This window comes from Trachemys scripta, chromosome 4 (assembly GCF_013100865.1).
Source record: "Trachemys scripta elegans isolate TJP31775 chromosome 4, CAS_Tse_1.0, whole genome shotgun sequence".
Lineage (NCBI taxonomy): Eukaryota > Metazoa > Chordata > Testudines > Emydidae > Trachemys > Trachemys scripta.
This window is the reverse complement of record NC_048301.1, coordinates 60,387,852-60,406,197: the sequence shown is the minus strand read 5'-3', so window position 1 is coordinate 60,406,197 and position 18,346 is coordinate 60,387,852. Positions and strand designations below refer to the sequence as shown.

Sequence of the window (18,346 nt, the reverse complement as noted above, 5' to 3'; positions counted from 1 at the left end):
ATAATCTGTTCCATGGGTTTTAATGGATTCAGCTCCCTCCAGCCTACAGCTATTATTTCCTGTTTCATTTTGAGCAGGCAAAACTAGGTCTCGTTGGTCTTTGCATTGCTGCTTGCCTAGTGCTGTAGGAAGAGCTCTCTGGCTATTTTCCTGTTCGATTTTGTGTGTGTTTTGTTTTAAGCAGGACAGAGTGCATGTGTGTATGTAATCCGTGTGTTCAATTAAGAGAGGCATCTGTTGGGTTTATTTCACATTGCCAAGGAAGGGCTGCAAGCCGAGAGCATCTGCTCAGCTTTTTGTCAATGGCTTGTTTTTCATAATTTGCTCTACAAGGTGAATGTTTGTTTGGGGATAGGAGAGAGCTTTTTATTTTTGTTTTCCATCTTGAATGTTTTTAAGTGGTAGCCAAGGAAATTGAGTAGGATTTAAAAGCTACTTCTGCTCTTCAGTTCCTTGCTTAGTAAGAGACATAAATCAAACCACTCAATAATAGCATTGCTATATATTAAGGGTCTTTCTGTATTTGTTTTATCAAGAGTTACTTGCAATGGTTTAATAATAGTAAAAATTTTGTGATAATGGACATTGTTTTTAAACTACATACGTATATATTTTAAACAGTCATTTGGAATAAAATTTAACATGCTTTTTGGCACTTGTAATGAAGAGAGGAGCAACTTTTTCCTGTTCCTGCTGTTACAATTTGTTTATGCATGTAGTAGATGCACTACTGCCAAACTTGTATGCTACAGTTGCCTACATGTAAAGATTTGGTCCTTACTCAAGGAGTTTCTGAAAGAAATGTGTTACTGACCTACCGTGATTAATTCTTACCCTGTAAGTGCACTGCAAACCTTACCAAGGAGTTAATTCTGCCACTTTATAAGCACATAAAATCTGTAAGAAGTTTGTATAGGGATGTAAAAATTTAGAGTAAAAGCAACTTTTCTGTCAGCTCAGTTCCATACTACAACCTCTCTGATGTCAGTTAAATAGTCAAAGTGGGATAACAGCAAGTCTGCATACGATGTAAATTTGGGGTGGATATGGAGAGCTGACAGTCAAACTTGTTTCTGGGACAAGAAGTTACCCTGCATATCAGGGGTCGGCAACCTTTCAGAAGTGGTGTGCCGAGTCTTCATTTATTCACTCTAATTTAAGGTTTCGTGTGCCAGTAATACATTTTAACATTTTTAGAAGGTATTTTTCTATGTCTAGAACATATAACTAAACTATTGTTGTATGTAAAGTAAATAAGATTTTTAAAATGTTTAAGAAGCTCCATTTAAAATTAAATTAAAATGCAGAGCCCCCCGGACCAGCGTCCAGGACCCAGGCAGTGTGAGTGCCACTGAAAATCAGCTCGCATGCTGCCTTCAGCATGCATGCCCTAGGTTGCCTACCCCTGCTGTATATCATAGGATCATGAAATCTGAGGGTAAAAAGACAAACCACATAAACTTCATAGTAGCAGGAAGGTATTTTCATTGTTTGAAAAAAAAAATAAAATTCAAACTTTATCACATTAAAAACATTACATGAGAAGTAATAAACATATTTACACTTCTGGTTTGATTATAAATATACATTATATACAAAATAATGTTATAAAACGTAGAAAGTTCAGTGCTTCTGATTTTTTAAATTACTGAAATACGAGACTTCAAAATAAACTACAAACAGACAAACTAAAATCCATATTATTGATTTCTGAAGGTCATCTTCAAAATGATCTCTGTGGTCAGAGCAGAAGGTCAGTAGTGGACATTAGGACGGGACCTTGCCTGCACAGTTCAAGGCAGCAGATGGTCTAGTCCAATACTAGGATTTACAAGGTCAGGAACAGTAGTAGATAGCATAGTCCCAGGTTTCCTTGTATGAGATCTTGTTTCCTCCCTCCCCATTCCGCCCCACCTCGCAGTTTTCTTATCACTACAGTATGTCACAGCACTTTCCACTTGGCTGTCAAATATTATTGCTGTAAATGTATATATAAGATAGTCTATGTGCACTGAACCTACCAGTTCAGAACTGCACCTCTGCATTCAAGGAGTAGCTTCCCCATTTCCCTGTTGCTGTGGGCGGGAGAGAAACAAAGAGGACAAGCCTAGAGCCTTCAAATTATATTCTGAGTCTGTCCTTAAAGAGGGCCTCTCAGATGCTGCTTCTCTGTTGCGCATTTGGAACAGGGGTGAAAGGACTGTATGTGTAGGGGAGGAGAGGTGGTTTCTACAATAGGGAAGTAAAGGATAGGGAAATAAACCCCTCCCCCTCCTTTGAAAAGTAACAGCTAGGACTTTGAGACTATTTGCAGTTGAAGGTGGCACCTGATTCAGAATCAAAACACAAACTCCCAAGTCCTTGCCAAAAAAAAAAAAAAAAAGGCTGTCAGAAGAAAAACTTCACTTCTATTCACAATCATTGGTAGTGCAAAGGGCATAAAAGGAGCTGAGATAGCTCAGCATGTGTAGGTTCCAGTAGCTGATTGAGTTTAAACGCATTTGTAAGGCTTTCAGTTAGGGCTGGTATTATGTCTCTCCTCATACCGAGGGGAAAGAGGCAACAAACATTCATTACACAACCCCCTTCTCAGCAGTTTAAATTTGGAAGAGTCCGCTATCATTTCAGGGATGGAACTGTGTCCCAAATTACCGCTCAAGTCCAAAGTTCTCCAAAGCAACATCAAATGAGAGAAACATAAATTCAGTATCCCTCTTCCCCATACCCGTTAAATTGCCTGAAATAAATGCAGCTGGAGCCAAGATGATGTAAATAAATGAGCAGCAGGAAGTGTCAACCACCCCTGCCCAATACTGGTCAGGTACTGCAAAAGAAGGCAGTCAAGTCTCTGTTTGAGCTCCCTAGATTCTGACACACTTTAGGCACTTTTAAACCTAAGAAAAAAATTGAGATCTTATTTATTCTGTATCCAATATCTGCATAGCAATGTATCTTTTTCTTCATGCGTGTTTCCCACGGCAACATCTGCACATATAAGTGATAGTCAAGTGCCTTCTGCTCCAACTGGAATCTCTCAGCGTTAGAGTTTGGAAAGTCACAGGTCTGTCCATGAGGAACTGGCCTCAATATCATGTAAAAAGCTAGTCAAACAACAGTTTTTTCATTCTTCTCTCCTCTGCCCCTCTCTTTTCTATAGCCAATTAAATTCCTTGTATCAAATGTCAAACAAGGGCACTAAAAACAAAAAGGTGTATTGCATCTTTCGGTAAATTCACAGTCTGTCCAGTTCACCCAGTTCCAGCCTCCTCCTGAGAGCAGCAAGTTGCATATAATTAAAAAAAATCCAATCCAGTTCTGAATTGTAAACAATGCAACAGAAACGTCCATCTCCTGGCATCACCAAATCTGAGGTGCATACAAACTGACCCTTCAGTTTTATACCTGTCAGGAAATAAAATAATTTTAAAAAGGATTGAGAAGAAGGTACCATGTGTAGAATATTGTAGATTTAAAACAAAACAAGCAAATCAATAAACCAAGTACATCCAAATCAAACTAATTTAAGCCAGAGGTTTCTGCAGCTTAATAATCATTACCCAGGGGATGAGGCTATCTCACTGACTCCCACAGGTCAGAGAATCAGTAGCTAACAGCTCTGCCCTATTTCAAGTAGTCTCACTTTCTACAGGTGAATTATCTGGTTTGAATGCAAGTTAATTTAGGTCAAAATTTTCAAATCCAGGTGCCTAAGTTCAGGCTTCCTAACCCAAATTTACCAGACTTTCAAAAGTGCTAAAAATCATCAGGCAGCACTCTTGAAAACCAGATCACTTTTATTTAAATGCCAAATATGGATTTAGGAGTTTAACTTTAGGCAGCCAGGTTTGAAAACATTAGGGGAGATTTTCAAAGGCACATATAGCAAGTAGGGCCTAACTCCCACTGATTGTTAGGAGGAATTAGGCATCTAACTGACATATGTGCCTTTGAAAATTCTTTCCATTAGCCATAAGCTTTCTATTTTATCTGATTTGTATTCCCACTATTTTTCAGCTTGCCTTTTAAGTAGGAATCTTAGAGGAGCTAGAATTCTGTTGTACTGAGTGTTAATGCCACAGCAGATTTCTCCTCCCCTGGGCCCTCTGAAACTACAGTACCAAACTGGGCACATAGGCAGAAAAGTAGAAATAGAGAAAACTCAGTTCAAGGTACACCTCTACCCTGATATAACGCTGTCCTCGGGAGCCAAAAAAATCTTACCACGTTATAGGTGAAACCGCGTTATATCGAACTTGCTTTGATCCACCCCCTTGGAGCACTGCTTTACCGCGTTATAATCGGGGTAGAGGTGTTTTTCTTCAGATAAGAAAGCCACCAGTTGGCATTAAATTGCCCTTAACTTCTCATTGGGCCTTTTTCCAAATGGTTGTTAGTCCCTCAGTAAATATTCAGTTCCTTAACAGCTTTTGTTTAAATTCTCAACACTACCCCACGCTGATCGGTTTCTGTATTGTCCCCTGGCCTCTCAGATAACACATCAAAATTTACACAAGTAACAGGATCCCATGTGGCAAGGGATTTAAGTGCCCTTCCCTGACTTGACTGCACTGGCACACACAATCGGCACTGCTGCGATTGATGCAGTAGCATCGATTTAGCAGGTCTTGTGAAGGTGCAATAAGTTGATGGCTGTACTCCACCTCCTCAAGAGGCAGAAGGTAAGTAAATTGGTCGGAGTGTCTTCCCGTCAACATAGTGTGGTGTAGACAGTGCATTAAATCGATGTAAGCTACGTCGCTCAGGGGGGTGCTTTTTTCACACCCCTGAGTGATGTGACTTACATTGACTTAAGCGGTAGTGTAGACCAGGCCTCACAGTACTCTTACTGGTGCTTATTCAGCTATCTTACATCTATTGATGGAACTCCATAGCTATATCTGTGTTCCCATAGAACAGATGCCACCCCTGGATTATTCTCTTATGTCCTCTTGCTGTTGGGTGGCGGGGGGGAAGAGACTCTCCGAGCTTTGTGTCTATGGTCTAGGATCTATCACTTTTTCATTTTGTGGACCATGTATAAAAGAAAGTAATCTTATTTACCACTGCCCCACTACCTCCACTCATTAAACTTTTATGATCTGATTTTCAGTAGTGCTGGGCACCCTCAGCTCCCATTGACTTCACTTCTGAGCTTAGCACCTCTGAAAGAAATAAGTTAGACTACTTCCTATATCTCCCCTCTGGATTTTCTGTTTGTTCTGGTGCTGCTGTGGGCTACCAGAAAGAGTTCTATGTACCACTGATGGTCCGCCAATCATAGCCTTTGATCATGGTATAGATGAAAAGCAGAGGGTGCTTGAAATCCCGGCAATACAACTGCCACCCTCTCAGACTTCAGTTCTGAAAGATGACTTGCCCTGTCACTCTGAATCAATGACTGCCTAGGTAGAGTCTTGGGGAACTGTGCACTTACCTCTGTGGCTATGACACACTCGTTACGCTCCTCTGTTATCACGAAGACAGACTGGTACATAGAATCCCTTGGAGAGCATATTGCTGATATCCTACATTCTGGCTTTTCACTAAGGGAGACACAGAGACAAAGTAAAAATCTAAGGACTCTGAAGATAATAAAATCCCTTATAAAGGTCTTCTAGAAATATCCATATGAGAAGGTAGAGGATGAATGGGAAGGGGAAGATGGGTAAAAAGATGAGGTAATACCCTGAATCAAGTAACAATCTTTGTTTCAGGTGTTCTCTACAATGAGCAGGAGGTTACAATTGAAAAGAGGATTCAGTACTGTCCTGCTACACTTCCACCGTGCCCTGTCTAATAATTTACTACTCAGCTCCATCTCCTGTCCCTTTTCATTCCTGCAATGTCAGCATTACAATGCAGCATTTAAATCACATGTGAAATCCAAGTGAGAGATTTGTACCTATGTCAAAAGGCTGAACCAATGGAAACCCATCTTTTTCTCTCTTTGGCTGGAATATGGTTCTTATTCCAATCCCCCATCCCCACAAAACAGGATGTTCTTGGGAAGGCTGTCCTAATCTTTGCTTTATTAAGATCTGAAATAATTATTTTTAATCTCAATATAGATCCATTCTTGTCTCTCCATCATCTAGTTGGGAAGGAAAGACTACTTATTTTCACGAATGGACTGATTGCCAATCCCATCCATTACCCAGACTGGCTGCATCCTGGGCAGAAATAGAGTTTAATTGACAGGGACAGTAAAAATCATGCTCCAATCTGAAGATTCCCCACCTATCATCTATTTCCCCCCCACACTTCTGCTCCCTGAATGAAAAACTGCCTTTTCTCTCATATGCACCTTGGACAGATGTGGCTTAACAATTACCGGGAAAAACTGCACGCTTACCTGTATAATCGGAGGGGAGGCTTCTCTCCTAAACACTTTTCACTTTTATAATATTTATCTTCCTGTGTCCCTCTGCTTGGCAGATCCTTTACCAGGTTATAGTCCAATATATGGTTCTTAGGTTTGTAGTTTGATTTTTCCAGCCCACAGTCCACCTCTAGGTCTTTATTTTTATTGGTGTTTTTGAGCTGGGAAGCTGGAATAAGGTTGTCCTTCTGGAAATCAGACAGATTGTTCATTGTCTCCAAGTCCTGCTCTGGGTGCCTCCGCATCTGTCTGATGACCATAGCTATCATGCAGAATAATACAAGCAAAGCCACCAGTCCCACACCCATGGATATAGCTATCCAGGGAACAGGTTTAGGAGGATATGGAACGGGCACTGTATAAACCGGGAACTCACAACGGCTGCCCATGAAGCCATAAGGACAGTTACAAAGAAAGTTAGCATTATAAAGTCCATCATAGCACGTGGCCCCATTCTGGCATGGCCCAGAAGCACATTCATCTCTGGTTTTAATGTCACAGTTCCTGCCTGTGTAGCCTGGCAAGCAGGTGCAGGTATAGTCATTGATCAGGTCATGACAAGAGCCCCCATTAGAACATGGATTCCTGGCACACTCGTTGATGTTTATCTCACATTTCTGACCAGAGAAACCAGCACGGCAGCGACACACACGGAGTTGACCCAAATCAAAGCAATGACCACCTGGAAAAAAATACAATAAAAAGTTTAGTCAGCAATGGACATCATCCTGAACACTAAGTCACTTCCTCGGTAAGCAATTCATATTACTGCAACAGGCGGGAAATAGTTTTATATAAACACAACATGCATATTTTGAAAGCTCTACAAGTTGCCTAATCAAGCTATTGTGATTTATAATCAGGTCCTTTTAATATAATGGATACAAAACATTGCATACATGTTGGTCCCAGGATAATAGAGAGATAAGGTGGGTGACAAAATCTCTCTCACCAAAAGAAGTTAGTCCAATACAAGATATTGCCTCACCCACCTTGTCCCTTTAATATATAGGTAGTTTCATTTAGTCTGCACACTTCTCCCCTTTCCTCCTTCCCTTGATAAATCTCCTGCAATCTCTAATGCACTGGTAATTTACGTACAACATAACAATGTTGGTTCCTTCTGAGAGGCCAGGATAGGAAGTGAATATATAATCAGAGAGGTAGGCTGATAACACAGAGGATGGGCCAGAGATCAAATTAAAGATTTCCATCACTTTAGCACTGAAAGTGTGAAGGATCAAGAGATACATAGGATCTCCTGATGGGAAGACTTACCATTTGCACAAGGGTTGCTTGTGCATCTATCCACTTTCTTTTCACAGTTAGATCCTGTAAAGCCGAGAGGGCAACGGCAAGTGTAGCTGGCCCCTTGGTCCTTTTCCAAGCATGTGCCACCATTAAAACAAGGTGAGTCAACACAAGTCAAGGCACTATGCTCACAGTGAGCACCATAGTATCCAGGGGGGCATAGGCAATGGTAGCCATTCTCCATATCCTGCAAAATTAAAAACTTAACATTGGACTTTTGCTATTTGACTCCATTCGAAGGCAGTTACTCTCACGTATCCTCTATTGATCAACAGCAAACTTTCTTCCATCCCGCCTCATCTACCTGATGGGAATGTATTGTTCTCTGCAGCCAGTGAAGTATTTAGAGGAAAAAAATGCAGACGGGACTCAGAGGGATTAAGTCACTAGACAGCAGAGTGGATTTGTTAAATCACTAGTCAGGAAGACTCTATTTAATCATGGATTTCTACATAAAAGTGCATTCTTGTTGGCTGTTATAACCTTAATACATATTCTTCACAACTCAGAGATAGATGTAGGTTTCATTTTTAGAAGGTACACACTATACATTTTTAAAGTGATTTATTTTGAAAACTTTTCAGGTTAATTTTACAGCTATATCAAAAAATGAATGATTGTTTGGTTATTTCATTTACCAAAGGTAATTGAAGCAGATATTTATGAAGTCATTGGGAGATGAACTATCTCCAATTCAATAGGTTAATCATTAATATTTAGAGGATTTTCTTGCCATGCTGTATTAAGAGGAGAACCTCACCTGACAGACATTTAAATTGTTTTATTTAACTAAACAACAACTTTATGTATTCTGGATTTTTTTCAACAGCAAACATACAATATTTTAATAAAACAAGCATATGAATTTTTGAATTTAGTTAAACATTCAAGTTTTTTAAAAAGGTTTGTTTTTATTAAAATTGTTTTTAACTAAAATAGTTAAATGAATTTAAAAAAAATTAAATTGACTATGTCAGCCAGGTCAACATGAGAAACTTAAAATATTGACTTCTGCAGCTAACTCAGTTGTCTTCACCTTCATTTTCCTGTTTGTTCATAATCTGGAAAAGAAAAACAAGCTTTCCTGCTTTTTCAGATCCCAAACGATTTCTCAATTTGGAATGAATGTATTCTTTCTACACCAGCAGAAGAAGCTACTACTGTTAAAAGTGAGATTATCACTTCAACAGTCTTTGAATCCAAATGATTAAGTGACGTCAGGCCCGCCCAGAGGATTCAGGGGGCCTGGGGCAAAGCAGGGGAGCTGCGGCGCTTGTACTCACCCGGCGGCGGTCCGGGTCTTCGGCGGCAGGGGGGGGGGCCCCCTTCAGTCACTCCGCGTCTTCAGCAGCACTGAAGGACCCTCCACTGCCAAAATGACGCCAAAGACCCGGACCACCGCTGGGCCAGGGCTCGCGGGGCCCCTGTGGGGCCCCGGGAAAATTGGCCCACTTGCCCCCCCGGGGCAGTCCTGAGTGACTTCCACCAGTTCACTGGTGTGACTTTCTTTAAAACGTCATCAGCAAGCATATATTTCTTGAGTGGTTCTTATTCCCAAACTGGGTCTCTTTTACGGCCTGCTGCCATTATAGGTTTTCCCTTCTAATGAGAGAATGGTATGGTAGATCTCAAATCAATGAGAAAGACCTCAAGACTTCTGGCATATGCTGCTCAAACAATTTCACTTTTGTTTCTACTGCCTGTCCCTCCCGTCTCACATTTATCTCCAGACTTGTTCTCCTTGTCCAGATCTATTCCGCCCCCAACAATCTTCTATTCATTGAACTTTTTGAAACTTTGCACTTTTAGGGAGAGGTAAGGGATTGACTGTGTACACAAATTTTCAGAGGGACAAATTTGTTGAGGTCTGTTATTTCTCACCTCAATATTATTTATTTATTTGTTTCAAAAACATTTTTGCTGTTAACAAGCATGTTATCTCTGGAGACACAAATCCACAGTTTGAGAACTGAAAAACTAAGCATCTCTGATGGTATCTTCTAGACCAGCGGTGGGCAAACTATGGCTCGCGGGCCACATCCGGCCCACGGGACCGTTGTGCCCGGGCCCGGAGCTCCTGGCCAGGGAGGCTATCCCCCAGCCCCTCCCACGTTGTTCCCCTTCCCCCGCAGCCTCAGCTCACTGTGCCGCAAGCACAATGCTCTGGGCAGCAGGGCTACAAGCTCCTGGGGTAGCGCAGCTGCAGCCCTGCCTGACTCGGTGCTCTGTGCTGCGTGGTGCAGCCAACACTGCCAGCCACCAGTGCTCCAGGCAGAGCAGTAAGGGGGCAGGGAATGGTGGAGGGGGGTTGGATAGAGGGCAGGGGGGTAGTCTGGGGGTGGGGGTGTGGATAGGGATGGGGATCAGGAGGGTTGAATGCGGGGCGGGGGTTCCGAAGGGTGGTCAGGGAGAAGGGTTGGTTGGATGGGGGAGGCAGTCAGGGGCAGGAGTTCCGGGGGCGGTCGGGGACAGGACGAAGGGGTGGTTGGATGGCGGAGGGGTCCCGGGGGGGAGGGTTGGATGGGGCAACACGGGGCAGTTAGGGGCGGAGGTCCGGGGGCGATCAGGGGACAGACAGCAGCGGGGGTGGATGAGGTAGGGGGGCATCAGGTGACGAGAAGCGGGGGGGAGGGGTCAGATAAGGGGCGGGGGCCGGGCCACGCCTGGCTGTTTGGGGAGGCACAACCTCCCCTAATGGGCCCTCCATACAATTTCTGAAACCGGATGCGGCCTTCAGGCCAAAAAGTTTGCCCGCCCCTGTTCTAGACTGAGCACCAAGTCCCATTGGGTAGATAGAAAGATTAATCTAAATAATTTATACAGAAGCCCCTGGAACCCCATAAGATTGGGTCCCTAATCCATGAACTATTGGAACTCATTTACAAAATGTTTCTTAAACATTACATGAATATATTATCTCATACTATAGAATTAGAATTTATAATCCCTATTCCATGATGAGATATCTTTGAGCTATAATGTGTCTTAGTTTTTTCCTCAAAAAGCATTTCATAAAAACAAAAATCTGATTTAAATAAAAAAATCCAATTTTTACAATTTTTTTTTTTAAATCATTGATTTTTATCCACCCTGCTAGACAGCCACATTCAGAGTAGGGGTAATCACTGAATTAGTCAAGCAGAACAGGTGCAACTGTGGGGATCCAAATGGCCAGCTAAACAAAGACACTACTACCTTTACCACTGTTTATTTAATAAGATCCCCAAGGCCCTCTTAGGCCTGCACTGTGTGGGGTATCTGATAACACAGTTGCAAGCTGCCCATTCATCCTCTGCATGGCAGCCCATTTCTGGTGAGGACCAATTTAGCTACTCTATGAAGAGACCCACCTGTAAACCGTAATGAAACCCTCTGCTATTTCTGAGTGTGATCCTTGTGAGCCCTTGGGGGTGAACAGCGGGGCTTAATGCACTGGCTTCAGGCAGAATATACAGAGCACATTTGATATCCATGATCTATTGTTCTTTTTCAACAGGTAAAATTAATGACTGAATGGTTCTGCAAATATATTGAAACACTAGACAGCAGAACGCTCTAAAATGCATAAGCTTGTTGTACAGAAGTTTTAATAGATTATACTCCTCTAGTGTAATGCAGGTTTACTCCTTTATTGATGGCTCAAAAGGTTTTAGTGCATTTCTGTATGCATTTTGGTTTGAGGAAGTTTATTTTTGATATTTATTCTCTTACTAGGCCAGCATCTTGCATGGATTTCATAATGGCCTCCCCAGCAAGGCTCAGTTGACTAGTTTTGATCTAGGCAATACATCTCTTCCTATAGTAAACTTCCTCCCCTGACACTTCCAGGAAAGGTTCAGTATGATATCTGAGAGCTTTAGTAATGGACCTGTCAACTATCAGATTCCCATTGTGTTGTTACCAAGCCATTTTTTAAAAGGAATACTTGTGTTTGTTTCACAGACTGGCTTCCCATTTAAAATTAGCTCTTACCGTGCAACTACCACCATTCCTACAGGGGTTGCTGTCACACTCGCTGATTTCATGTTCACAGTCAACACCAGTGAAACCGGGTTTGCATGAACATGTGTAACTGCCTTGGCCAGTGTTCAGACAAGTGGCTCCATTTTTGCATGGTTTGTGGTGGGTGCAGTAGTTGAGATCTGCAAAGACAAATGTTAGAAATTTTGACAACCTAATAGAACCCACTCATTTGCCAAAATATGACAGCACAAAACGTGAAAACAAACATTTTAGACAGCAAAAAAATAGAGTTTCAGCTAAGAGGGTTTTCATTTTGTTGTCAGCAGAATGAATACAGATTATTTAACTCTCCAAATCACCAATAAATCTGTTATTTCTCCCATCACAGTATATCTAAGCTCCAAAATGTGGAAGACCTGGCAAACCTTTAACTGTATAAGTGCCTTAAGTATACTCTCCCCTGTGTGTGTGTATAAACCCATTAGCCTTAATGGGATTTAGATGTGCACTTATCAAGTTGAAAAGTGTACATCCTGTGAAAGACAACACATGCCTTGACAAACTTAACAATAAGCCTTGCCTTATTCACACTTAAGAAACCTAACCGTATCACAACCATCTCCGCAGCTATTTACATTGTTTTACAACCGTAGTTTATGATCTCAGTTTCAACGATATAACTATGGCCTTGAGGACACATTCGGTTGGCTAAAGTTCAGAGATTCAATGGGTGAGCAAGTAAAGTGGTCTGGTATCCCTTAAAACAGAACCTCTGCTTGCTCTTGCTCTAGGAGTTTTCTCACACACTCCAGACTCATGACGAGTTTACTTCCTCATGTGTAGAAATAAGGAAGGCTCAAATGGCGGTATTTACTTCTGTTGGAGTTAGTAAACTGCTTTATTTCTACTAATAAATAGCTGAACTTACAGTTCTTGTTTGAACAAGCAAAAAGACTGCATATTCAGCATTTCAACCAGTTTTTAAAGAAAAAGCCAAAATTAAAAAAAAGTTAATTTATGTTTTCATGTATACTATTAATAAAGTATGACAGTTAGCATGAGAGAGACTTTCAACAAATTGTTGCCTATTGACATTTCACTGGAAGAGATTTAGTCCAGATGCTCTGGGTTAGGGCTTGTCTACACAAACAACTAGTTCAAGACAAGCTAGGAGGTGAATCTATCCTGCACTAACTAACCTGCTGTGGAGTAACTGTCCATATGCACCCTGCTGATGCACATTAACAATTGGTTAGAGCACTCTAATTTTTTCAAGGATTAGAGCAGTCTGCAAGGAGGCTAGTGGGGGTGAGGAGGTAGATTCACACCCCAGCTTGCAGCGAATTAAATGTTTGTGTAGACAAGCCTTTACATTTCTTAGCTCAGTACCATGAAATACACAAACTAACCTTGGTCACAGAAGAGGCCACCCCAGCCTTCATCACATATGCACTGCCACTGTGTTTTACAAGTCCCGTGGCGGCAGCCTATATGAGGAATGCACTCATCACAATAACGCCCTTGCCAGCCAGGACGACAGCTAGAAAAAAAAAATAATTAAAACGTTAATTACTATAAAAGGTTAAAGTTGCTGTCAAGTTCAGGTTGAGATCATCATCTACTCACATGCACTCTCCTGGCTTGTTGCAATATCCATTTTGCTCAGTACAACCAGACAGACAGATGGCTATAACAAAAAAAAAAAACACAACAGAAAGATTTAAATACATCTGGCAATATAGTTTACACTTAAAAAAAATAAAAATTGCTTTTTAATAAATATATTGAAACCTACAACACACTTTAAAATTTCATTTAAAAATTCAGATCACAGGCATCTTTGGAGCAGAAAGAAGTGAACCAGAGAAAGCCAGCATTTGCTGTGAACAGAGGTGTCCTTTAGTTTTTCTGTTTACACAACAAACATGCCCTCCTGCTTCTTTAAAGCTTGAGGAAAAAAACAAGAAGAGGTGGCCGTGTCCTCTCACTATTGCATCTCCTCTGGGGTAGCAGTGGTGAAAGAATGAGCACAGGCAAGCTGCTGTCATTTCAGCTCACAATATAGATGCCACAGCGGTTAAAACGTTGCTATCCTGTCTACCCTAGCTCTCATCATTGCTGCCACCTGTGGAATTGCACCAGAACTACCAAGAAGCTGAAAGTGTTGAGGGGGGAGGAAGGAAGCCACTGTAGGCAAGGCCTCATTAGGCACGTCTTTTTCTTTCCAGTGCTGTGAGCCTAGGGGTCAGTGTGAGGCCGGGATCGGTGTAGCTCTACTATTTAACTGTGTAAATGGGGTTGGAGACAGGACCTGTTTGTTGGGCCTTGGCTACAGCTAGGAAAAAAGGTTTGTTCTAATCAACTGCTAGGGCTAAGGCAGGGCTAAGCCCTAATGAAGACAAGGCAGCGCATGAGAGAAACTCTGTTTAGCGCCTAGCCCTGCTAGCACGTGTGCTAACTACACTTGTCTTCACTACGCTCTCCGGGGACTCTGCTATGGGGGGCTAGCGAGGCGTGGCAGGATCACCCCGCTTCCCAGTCAATACCCCCTCTAGGGGCGAGAGGGGGCGGGCTGGCCGCTAGAAAGAGGAGCTAACAGCCGCAGGATCACCCCGCGGATCAGCATGGGGGAGGGCGCGCTGATGGCCGCCCTGGGAGGTGAATCACCGGCCCCAGAGGGTTCGCGGCTGGGAAGAGGCTGGAGGGGGGAGCCCGGGGTTAGGGGAAGGCGGCTCGCCCCCGCCCCGCCACTACTCCCTGTGGCGCCGGCACACGGCAGTGCCACGCGCTCTGAGCTCGCAGCCTGTTGGTTTCTGCAGCACGCGTTAGCTCTAGCGCGCGCCCTTTGCTCCCTGCAGCCTCCGGAGCAGCACTCGAGGACTTCCCCGCCCCCAGGCGCTGGCACGCGCCGCTTTCAGCTTTACCACCTATGGGCAGCCCGGCAACAGGCGCGAGGCGGCAGCGGCTGCCCGCGCAGCAGCCCCGCCCCTCAGGTGGGGCCGATAGGATTCCTGGAAGGGAGCGCTGTGGCAGTGCAGGGGAGGGGCGTGTCGGGATCCCCCTGCCCGGAGCGGCGGGCGGTGTCACTTACGCTCGGTGCAGTACTCGCCGGTCCAGCCCGGTAGGCAGGCCACGCTGCCGTCCGGCTCGCACACGTAGTGGCCGAAGGTGTCGTTGCGGCGCTTGCAGAGACGGGAGCAGCTGTCCCCGTAGTAGTGCTCGCTGCAGATCACCCGGTAGGAGAACCGCAGCTGGGTCTGCGAGCTGCTCTGCTCGTCCTGGGACCAGTTCTCGCCCACCGCCAGCGGCCGCCGGATCGACACCTGACTGATCAGCCACTCCTTGGCCGGGGCCCGAGAACCTGCGGCACACACACAGCTCGGGTTCAGTGCTACTGCGAGATACAGCCCCCTCCAACTCTCCCGCACTGCATCCCCGAGCCAGTGCACCCCCAACCGGTGCCACCCCACAGCGCATCTCATTGCCATCCCAGAGCTGTACCCTGACTCTATGCTACACCCCACAGTGCCATCTCCTCAACCAGTGCCACTCGCAACTGCTCAACGCAACTAGTGGCACCACCTCGGCTAAATATCAAAATGTTAAAGATTTCTAAAAACTAAACAATGCACTTTACTTTATCGATGTAATGGCACCGATCCTGGTCCCACTGATAGCATTACTATTTTTCCATTTAAATGAAAAAAGGACCAACGTCGGGCCCGGAAACTGCATTAATCATAGCAACACGTAAACATCACTGTATTGTTTACGTCAGATAAAGGGATAATTTATCTGACGTAACTGGAGGGACAATTTCAAAGAAGCATGGTGCATTCTGCCATTTGTTTGCATGCGATAGGGAAAAAGGCACACACAATGTGCTAATGCAAAGCATACCAGCGTGGAGTTCAGGAACAGCACTTCAGCTATTGTCTCCAGTATCAATGATTATTAACCATGAACCTAAGAGGCTTTGCAGAAAGCTTTTCAAAGTGAGAACAGTTGTGCTGTTGAAATATCCTTTTCCTCTATGTCAGAAAAACATCCCAAAGCCATTATTCCTTTTCCAAAGGGCGGAATTTGAAAAAGGTGTAAAATACAGGAAAAGGCAGTCATGACTTTTTGGCAGCCTTGTAGTTTTCTCACCAAAGAGCTCCTTTCTTTCCCACGCCAAAAATAAACTGGAGGAAACGCAATTGTGTTGGAGATTAGGTAGGGGACAAAATCAAAGCAAACCTGATGGATATCATTTAGGGAATAGCTCCCGATTGTAGGATAAAGCTAGCACCGAGATTATAGTATAAACATCGGAATTCAATAAGGTCAATTTAGTTTACTTTAAAACTTTTCTAGTGACGTTGACAGGTTAACTATTTCGGATTAGTTTACAGACAAGTATCGAATTTTAGGAAACGGTCGCCCCCTCGTGATTGCTAAGTGCAGTGTCATATTCACCTTCTGGAAGGTAATTTGCAGGAGCATGCCAGGCTTCAATGATCAGTGAGAAAGTTCCCTGCGAATGGAAACAAAACATAAGTGAGAGGAAGATACAGAATGTAAGACAAGCGAGATCTTGATCAGAAAAGGTTTTGGTCTGTCACAGAGTCTTCCTTGCAGCTGAAACAATTGGGTGAAACAAGGAAACCGTAGTGCTGCCAGGTCGGAGATATACATTTTAATTAATCTAATTGCAGATAGCATTACTTTGTCCGAGTCAATGAAACGGAGCTTCCTTAGGGCTGTTTTCATCTCTTGGGAAAACGTTTCTCGTGTCTTTCACTGACAAGGGCATTTTATTTCTCTTTTGATGGTCAGAAGGTTTCTCTCAACCCCTCCCTACCCCCCCCCCCCCCCCCCTCTCTCTCTCACACACACGCACACACACGTTTTGTTGCATGCAAATTTTCCCAGTTTGCATGTATGTACATCTCTCTTCAAGTAATACTGACATCTATGCTTATAGACTGGATGTAATATTCCATCTCTTTCTTCTTTTCAAGGAAGTTATGGAAATAAGTCTAAGGACGAAAGTAGTTTGTTTTCACTAAAGATTAACAGCGCACTCTGTTTAACCTTTTATCCCCCCCCCCCCATAAAATTTAAATCATGTTTAAGGTGGGATCTCACCGGCCACGTGAAGTTGAAGGGTAACTTAATGGGGCTTCCAAATCTCTCTGTTTCTTTGACGCTGAAGGAGTTTACTCCCAGGACTGGTGTGACGATGCTCCCGAAAGTACAGGAACCCGGAGAGACCACTGCCTGAAAATGCTTCAGACAGACGCGAAAGAAGGTCCTACAGTGGGGCGAACACGGTTTTCCGCTAGCCAGGGACCCCTGGCTATTCGCAAACTCGTGCAGCTCCAGTTGGAAGACGCCAGAGCCGGACACCCTCTGCACAAAGAAGAGACATACAAAAGAGCCACATCAGCGCTTACCCCAGGTTTTGCCATACAACTGGCTTCCATCACCCAATTACATTTAGGACCACTCATTCAGTGAACCCCCCCTTTTTTTTCAATGCGTGATTACCTGCTGCAAAATCATTAACAGAAACGTCAAGCCAAAGATGCGCAAAGCTGCCATCCTCCTGTTATTCAAGGCTTCACACTTTTACTGGGAATTGGGTTTAATTTTCCTCCGATATTCCTCAATTGGTCCAAGTAAATGCTTCTTCCTTGAGACAAAAAGTCGTCACAGCAATTCAGCTAGAACACCCTGTCCTTCCAATTATTCCTCAAGCACCAGCAGAAAATGGAAGGTATAATCCAGGTGTTTAAACCATCCCCCTCTGGGAATTAATCCTGCAGCCAACGAGCAAACTCTGATTGCTTTAGTCGCCTTTATAAACTCCAAAGCCGAGTGGATTTGGTGAGAGACGCACAGGGGGAGTGTTTAGTGTTGAACCGCTCCTCCTTCACCGGAGCTAACAGCGCTCAGTAAATGGAAAACTTGCTTCCCTTCGAGCTGTTTATATAGTTGCCTCTTGTCCTCGCAAGCTCATTATGTAAACTGTCAGTCAGACTCACGGGCGATCCCTCCCCCTTTTTCATCTTTCCTTTCTGGAAAAAGAACCAAATGTTGTGGAGAGCCCTCATATCCAGAATTAATACCCTGCTGCTGCTGCTGCACTGACCACCAAGGAGTCGAGCTGATGATTAACAAGCCAAGCATCTGTTGAGATATTTACAGCACTCACACTGGGAGACTTCCATCGAAAATCAGACGCTTTTCAAGGAGAGAAGCTTCCAAAAGTAGCCAAACAATAGAGGCTAAAATATGAAAAATATGTTTTTTATTTTACCCTATCGCCATTCAGCTTCAATTTCCTCCCGGAGTCAAACGATTGCTAAAGACAAACATTGCACAAAGTAGTACAGCCCTTTAGTGACGAAGTTACCTGCCTTGCCAACTTGTGGTGATAGCAGGTAGAAAGTAAAAGTAAAATCGTGCTTATAAGAACTTGAAACACTGTAAATTTTGTCACCGCTCTAAACTCCTGCAATTTTGCCTCTCCCTATCCTCCTGGATCACACATGTTAATCTTGAGGTACACGTGCCGAAGGCCTCTGGGCATCTGAGTTCGCTCTTTTAGTTATTTTAAATCACAATTAAGGAAATTCACCAGGCAGTCAAGAGAGGGAGCAGAAAAAAATAAACAAACAACCACAAACCTCCATCCACATTCTCATT

At 43.5% G+C, this 18,346-nt stretch overlaps 1 protein-coding gene across 1 annotated transcript; it reads right to left on the bottom strand.

The window, feature by feature from the left end:
* Window positions 1–1,460: 1,460 nt before the first annotated feature.
* DLL4 (delta like canonical Notch ligand 4) lies at window positions 1,461–17,631 on the bottom strand. The gene is made up of 11 exons (XM_034769225.1): window positions 17,186–17,631; window positions 16,784–17,047; window positions 16,112–16,169; window positions 14,745–15,014; window positions 13,280–13,340; window positions 13,063–13,193; window positions 11,663–11,832; window positions 7,658–7,877; window positions 6,353–7,061; window positions 5,435–5,543; window positions 1,461–3,402 (listed from the first exon to the last, which is right to left on the bottom strand). Exons 1-11 carry the CDS (start codon window positions 17,237–17,239, stop codon window positions 3,397–3,399), a joined length of 2,052 nt encoding a protein of 683 aa, XP_034625116.1. The 5' UTR covers window positions 17,240–17,631; the 3' UTR covers window positions 1,461–3,396.
* Between the last annotated feature and the right edge of the window lie 715 nt (window positions 17,632–18,346).

Coding starts and splice junctions, on each gene's coding strand:
- DLL4 (XM_034769225.1), bottom strand. CDS start 17,239: ATGGCAGCTTTGCGCATCTTTGGCTTGACGTTTCTGTTAATGATTTTG. Junction 7,878..11,662: donor GGAATGGTGGTAGTTGCACG/GTAAGAGCTAAT, acceptor TTAATTTTGCAG/GATATGGAGAATGGCTACCA. Junction 7,062..7,657: donor AAGCAACCCTTGTGCAAATG/GTAAGTCTTCCC, acceptor ATTTTTTTCCAG/GTGGTCATTGCTTTGATTTG.